The sequence below is a fragment of the Arachis hypogaea genome, chromosome 3 (genome assembly GCF_003086295.3).
Source record: "Arachis hypogaea cultivar Tifrunner chromosome 3, arahy.Tifrunner.gnm2.J5K5, whole genome shotgun sequence".
Classification (NCBI taxonomy): domain Eukaryota; kingdom Viridiplantae; phylum Streptophyta; class Magnoliopsida; order Fabales; family Fabaceae; genus Arachis; species Arachis hypogaea.
The window spans coordinates 42,338,384-42,345,472 of NC_092038.1; the positions used below are offsets into that span (position 1 = coordinate 42,338,384).

General features: G+C 40.4%; 1 protein-coding gene across 1 annotated transcript; it reads right to left on the minus strand.

Moving 5' to 3' along the window:
• Positions 1-5,928: 5,928 nt before the first annotated feature.
• LOC140183479 (zinc finger BED domain-containing protein RICESLEEPER 3-like) lies at positions 5,929-6,783 on the minus strand. The gene is made up of 3 exons (XM_072231922.1): positions 6,487-6,783; positions 6,076-6,406; positions 5,929-5,999 (listed from the first exon to the last, which is right to left on the minus strand). The coding sequence occupies exons 1-3, from the start codon at positions 6,781-6,783 to the stop codon at positions 5,929-5,931; spliced, it is 699 nt and encodes a 232-aa protein (XP_072088023.1).
• Between the last annotated feature and the right edge of the window lie 306 nt (positions 6,784-7,089).

A 7,089-nucleotide genomic window follows, 5' to 3' on the forward strand; every position in this document is an offset into this window, starting at 1 on the left:
GATAAGATAAGATGACAAACTTATCTTGAAGGAAGATCACCAAAAGACTACTATGAATACACTGGAGCACCCAGGTATAACTCATACTCCAACTCTACAAAAAACCTACATAAAAGCCCGTACTGACTTAAGCATCGGAGTCACTTGTAGGTACTACCACCCTCTGGTGATCGAAGACCAGTAGCACCTCAAGCTCCAACAAGTCGGACACGGCAGTTCCGATCACCCCAGAAGATTTCGTCTGAGATTGACCTCAACATTTCAGGTAAACCTTGGAACATTGGCACCGTTACCGGGGACTCTGAAAGTCATCCCATCAACATGGCAAACAATCCTGCCAACGACCTTAACTCTGGATTGGAAGAAGGAATGCTGCTCAAGAGCACGGATGCCACACCAACCTCCCCAAAGAACACACACCAATCCAAGGGAGACAAACAACCTCAAAACACAGAAATCTTAGATGCCATCCGTGAACAGCAGGATCGCCTCAAACAACTCGAACAAGAGGCTGAACGTCAGTGAGAGGCTGAGAGAGACCACCAGAGGGAAACAAGATGGCATCGAGAGCTGGAGGACAAGCTCCTAAAGCTCGAAGCCGACCTCAAAACTAAAACCACCCGATTCAGTCGCAAGGATAGCCCTCACAAGAACCAAGACCCGTTCACAAAGGAGATCATGAAAGCTAAAGTCCCAAAAGACTTCAAAGCTCCTAACATGACCCCATACAATAGTACGTCTGATCCATGCCATCATCTCAGCAATTTCAGAAGTTGGATGTATCTCACGGATGCCTCAGATGCAATTCGTTGCAAAGGCTTCCCGACCACCTTGACCAAGACGGCAATAAAGTGGTTCAACTGCTTGCCATTAAGATCGATCACAAGCTTCAATGACCTCGCCAAGAAGTTCCTAGCCAGGTTCTCCATCCAGAAGGACAAAACCAAATACGCTCCAAGCTTGCTAGGGATTAAACAAGGAGATTGATAGCGCGAAATTGTGATCAATACTTTTCACAAATCAAATAATCCCCGGTAATGAATCCAAAAACTTGGTGTTCAATACCATGGCATAAACACAACTTCGCACAACTAACCAGCAAGTGTACTGGGTCGTCCAAGTAATAAACCTTACGCGAGTAAGGGTCGATCCCACAGAGATTGTTGATATGAAGCAAGCTATGGTCACCTTGTAAATCTTAGTTAGGCAAACTCAAATGGGTATGGTGATATGCGAATAAAATATAAAGATAAAGATAGAGATACTTATGTAATTCATTGGTAGGAATTTCAGATAAGCGTATGAAGTTGCTTGTCCCTTCCGTCTCTCTGCTTTCCTACTGTCTTCATCCAATTCTTCCTACTCCTTTCCATGGCAAGCTTAAGCAAGGGTTTCACCGTTGTCAGTGGCTACCTCCCATCCTCTCAGTGGAAATGTTCAACGCACCCTGTCACGGCACGGCTATCCATCTGTCGGTTCTCGATCAGGCCGGAATAGAATCCAGTGATTCTTTTGCGTCTGTCACTAACGCCCCGCCTTCAGGAGTTTGAAGCACGTCACAGTCATTCAATCATTGAATCCTACTCAGAATACCACAGACAAGGTTAGACCTTCCGGATTCTTTTGAATGCCGCCATCAGTTCTAGCCTATACCACGAAGATTCCGGTTAAAGAATCCAAGAGATATTCACCCAGTCTAAGGTAGAACGGAGGTGGTTGTCAGTCACACGTTCATAGGTGAGAATGATGATGAGTGTCACGGATCATCACATTCATCAAGTTGAAGAACAAGTGATATCTTAGAACAAGAACAAGCGGAATTGAATAGAAGAACAATAGTAATTGCATTAATACTCGAGGTACAGCAGAACTCCACACCTTAATCTATGGTGTGTAGAAACTCCACCGTTGAAAATACATAAGAACAAGGTCTAGGCATGGCCGAATGGCCAGCCTCCCAATGATCTAAGATAGCATCAGAACAAGGATAACTACCCAGATATCTCAATACAATAGTAAAAGGTCCTACTTATAGAGAACTAGTAGCCTAAGGTTTACAGAGATGAGTAAATGACATAAAAATCCACTTCCGGGCCCACTTGGTGTGTGCTTGGGCTGAGCAATGAAGCATTTTCGTGTAGAGACTCCTCTTGGAGTTAAACGCCAGCTTTTATGCCAGTTTGGGCGTTTAACTCCCATTCTTGTGCCAGTTCCGGCGTTTAACGCTGAGAATTCTGAGGGTGACTTTGAACGCCGGTTTGGGCCATCAAATCTTGGGCAAAGTATGGACTATCATATATTGCTGAAAAGCCCAGGATGTCTACTTTCCAACGCCGTTGAGAGCGCGCCAATTGGGCTTCTGTAGCTCCAGAAAATCCGCTTCGAGTGCAGGGAGGTCAGAATCCAACAGCATCTGCAGTCCTTTTTAGTCTCTGAATCAGGTTTTTGCTCATGTCCCTCAATTTCAGCCAGAAAATACCTGAAATCACAGAAAAACACACAAACTCATAGTAAAGTCCAGAAAAGTGAATTTTAACTAAAAACTAATAAAAATATACTAAAAACTAACTAGATCATACTAAAATCATACTAAAAACAATGCCAAAAAGCGTACAAATTATCCGCTCATCACAACACCAAACTTAAATTGTTGCTTGTCCTCAAGCAACTGAAAATCAAATAAGATAAAAAGAAGAGAATATGCAATGAATTCCAAAAACATCTATGAAGATCAGTATTAATTAGATGAGCGGGGCTTTTAGCTTTTTTGCCTCTGAACAGTTTTGGCATCTCACTCTATCCTTTGAGATTCAGAATGGTTGGCTTCTTTAGGAACTTAGAATCCAGATAGTGTTATTGATTCTCCTAGTAAAGTATGATGATTCTTGAACATAGCTACTTATTGAGTCTTGGCCGTGGCCCAAAGCACTCTGTCTTCCAGTATTACCACCGGATACATACATGCCACAGACACATACTTGGGTGAACCTTTTCAGATTGTGACTCAGCTTTGCTAGAGTCCCCAATTAGAGGTGTCCAGGGTTCTTAAGCACACTCTTTTTGCCTTGGATCACAACTTTATTTCTTTCTTTTCTTTTTTTTTCTTTCTTTTTCTCCCTTTTTTTTTCGAAATTCTCTCTTTTTTTTTTGAATTCACTGCTTTTTCTTACTTCAAGAACCATTTTAATGATTTTTCAGACCTCAGTAACATCTCCTTTTTCATCATTCTTTCAAGAGCCAACATTCATGAACCACAAATTCAAAAGACATATGCACTGTTTAAGCATACATTCAGAAAACAAAAGTATTGCCACCACATCTTGATGCACCCTTGAGATGAATCTCTCCATCGCCCATGACTCGGAGATAGAAGCTTTTGCCTTCCCTTTCCTCTTTCTAGAGGTTTCTCCGGCCTTGGATGCCTTAAATGGTTATGGAAAAACAAAAAGCAATGCTTTTACCACACCAAACTTAAAGGGTTTGCTCGTCCTCGAGCAAAAGAAGAAAGAAGAGAGTAGAAGAAGAAGAAATGAGGAAGAAGGGAATGGCTTTGTGTTCGGCCAAAAAGGGGGGAGAAGTAGTGTTTAGGTTGTGTGAAAATGAAGGAGTGAAGATGGGTTTATATAGGAGAGGGGGAGGGTTGATGTGCGGCTATGTATGGGTGGGTTGGGTGGGAAAGTGGTTTGAATTTGAATGGTGAGGTAGGTGAGGTTTTATGAAGGGTGGATGTGAATGGTGAAGAGAAAGATGGGATTTGATAGGTGAAGGGTTTTTGGGGAAGAGGTGTTGAGGTGATTGGTGAATGGGTGAAGAAGAGAGAGAGTGGTGGGGTAGGTGGGGATCCTGTGGGGTCCACAGATCCTGAGGTGTCAAGGAAAAGTCATCCCTGCACCAAATGGCATGCAAAAATGCGTTTTTAGCCATTTCTGGTGTTAAACGCCGGGTTGGTGCCCATTTCTGGCGTTTAACGCCAGTCTGGTGCCCCTTTCTGGTGTTAAACGCCCAGAATGGTGCCAGACTGGGCGTTAAACGCCCAACAGCTAGCCTTACTGGCGTTTAAACGCCAGTAAGTTCTTCCTCCAGGGTGTGCTGTTTTTCTTCCTGTTTTTCATTCTGTTTTTGCTTTTTTCATTGATTTTGTGACTTCTCATGATCATCAACCTACAAAAAAACATAAAATAACAAAAGAGAATAGATAAAATATAACATTGGGTTGCCTCCCAACAAGCGCTTCTTTAATGTCAGTAGCTTGACAGAGGGCTCTCATGGAGCCTCAGAAATGCTCTGAGCCATGTTGGAACCTCCCAACACCAAACTTAGAGTTTGAATGTGGGGGTTCAACACCAAACTTAGAGTTTGGTTGTGGCCTCCCAACACCAAACTTAGAGTTTGACTGTGGGGGCTCTGTTTGGCTCTGTTTTGAGAGAAGCTCTTCATGCTTCCTCTCCATGATGACAAAGGGATATCCTTGAGCCTTAAACACAAGGGATTCTTCATTCACTTGAATGATCAATTCTCCTCTATCAACATCAACCACAGCCCTTGCTGTGGCTAGGAAGGGTCTGCCAAGGATGATAGATTCATCCATGCACTTTCCAGTCTCTAGGACTATGAAATCAGCAGGGATGTAATGGTCTTCAACCTTTATCAGAACATCCTCTACAAGTCCATAGGCTTGTTTTCTTGAATTGTCTGCCATCTCTAGTGAGATTTTTGCAGCCTGCACCTCAAAGATCCCTAACTTCTCCATTACAGAGAGAGGCATGAGATTTACACTTGACCCTAAGTCACACAAGGCCTTCTTGAAGGTCATGGTGCCTATGGTACAAGGTATTGAAAACTTCCCAGGATCCTGTCTCTTTTGAGGCAGTTTCTGCCTAGACAAGTCATCCAGTTCTTTGGTGAGCAAAGGGGGTTCATCCTCCCAAGTCTCATTCCCAAATAACTTGACGTTTAGCTTCATGATTGCTCCAAGGTATTTAGCAACTTGATCTTCAGTGACATATTCATCCTCTTTAGAGGAAGAATACTCATCAGAGCTCATGAATGGCAGAAGTAAGTCCAATGGAATCTCTATGGTCTCATTTTGAGTCTCAGATTCCCATGGTTCCTCATTGGGGAACTCAGTGGAGGCCAGTGGACGTCCATTGAGGTCTTCCTCAGTGGCGTTCACTGCCTCTTCCTCCTCTCCAAATTCAGCCATGTTGATGGCTTTGCACTCTCCTTTTGGATTTTCTTCTGTATTGCTTGGGAGAGTACTAGGAGGGAGTTCAGTAATTTTCTTGCTCAGCTGACACACTTGTCCCTCCAAATTTCTAATGGAAGACCTTGTTTCAGTCATGAAACTTTGAGTGGTTTTGATTAGATCAGAGACCATGGTTGCTAAGTCAGAGGTATTCTGCTTAGAACTCTCTGTCTGTTGCTGAGAAGATGATGGGAAAGGCTTGCTATTGCTAAACCTGTTTCTTCCACCATTATTTAGTGGTGTCAATATGTTAGGCCCTATAGGGCTTTGGCCCTACTTTATAGGGCCAGAAGAATAAAAAGCCCTTTAACTAATAGGGTCAAATTTTTAAAAAGCCCTCAGGGCCAAAAGCCCTCATGGGCCAAAAGCCCTAGAGCCAACCCATGGGTTACCTAAACCTTTTTTTTTTTACATTCTCTATTTCAATAACATATAAAACTTATTAAAAGTCATTAGTTTATTTTATCCCTTTATCATTTTTATGCGTAAAAATAAAAAAATTAAAAAATAAATGTTAATAATGTACATTGATCATATTAAATCCAACTTTTAACTATATATAGCAAAAAATCAAACATAGCATTTACTGTCTCATCACCTTTTTTCTTACTCTCTAGTATTTACCATCAATAATGTCTCTAGAAAATTAAAATAAAGTTGACACAAAAATCCATCATCTAAAATTATGAATGTTGAGGGGAATGCATCGTTTCTGTTGACACTTCTTCTTCATGAATTTCACCAATTTCATCATCTAAAATCAACCAATTAAAAAATAGTTAGAAATTTAATTTAAAATATTATTTGAAAAAAATAGCATAAATATTTACCATCATGATTTGGAACAAATCCACGTAACCAACTCCTTGTGCAAATAAGCATTTGAACATGCGCATGAAGAGTGGAACTTCTATATTTTGTTAAAACACGTCCACCAATACTGAATGCAGACTCAGATGCTACCGTAGTGATGGGAATACTTAAAACATCTCTGGCCATAACTGACAGAGTGGGAAACCTATCCTCATTAATCTTCCAAAAATTCAGCACATCATACTTCAAATCATCTTCATTGGTGTGAATCAAACCTTCTTTTAGATAAATCTCTAATTCATCTTTATCCTTGGAAGTTTGGGTTTCACAGTCAAATTCTCTGAACTCCTAAAAGATGTAGTATAAAGATTATTTAAATAACGAATAAACATAATAGGAAAAAAATAATACTATTTAAAATTAAATACCTTCATCACCATTTTGCTCTTCTTTGTAAGCCTTCCTTCTTCAGGTGACATAGGAGATTGATTACTACTTTGAGAAATTGTTGAACCACCAAAAGTATTTATGTACTCTCCATACAACCTTTTAAATTTCTCCAATACTTCATTTGCCTTCAATTCAAAGGTTGAAGGATCTAGTTTTTTGTAACAAAACCTCAAGAACTTTAACTTTAATCGAGGATCAAGAATTGCCCCAAAAGCCAAGACAGTGCTATAATCCTTCCAATATTTATCAAACTTCATCTTCATTCTGAAAGCCATGTTTATAATAACATCATCACAAGTTTGATTGTCTTCCAAAAGACATTCAATTTTCCAAACTTGCATAAAATACAAATTTGATGTTGGATATGATGAACCCGAAATGAGATTTGTAGTTTCATAAAATGGCTCTAAAAATTCACATTTTTTTTGCTAAGCTCCATTCTTCATTTGTCGGACAATCTTTATAAGCTCCATCTACAACACTAAGGATGTCAAACGCTTTTTCAAATTTAATTGCACTTTCCAACATCATATATGTAGAATTCCATCGAGTTGGAACATCTGATTTTAGACCAACACCTT

Bases quoted from the DNA above. Each gene is read 5' to 3' on its own strand.
- LOC140183479 (XM_072231922.1), bottom strand. From the start codon at position 6,783: ATGGCTTTCAGAATGAAGATGAAGTTTGATAAATATTGGAAGGATTAT. The intron at 6,407-6,486 runs GTATTTAATTTT...TACATCTTTTAG, and splicing joins AGAGCAAAATGGTGATGAAG to GAGTTCAGAGAATTTGACTG. The intron at 6,000-6,075 runs GTAAATATTTAT...GGTTGATTTTAG, and splicing joins ATTTGTTCCAAATCATGATG to ATGATGAAATTGGTGAAATT.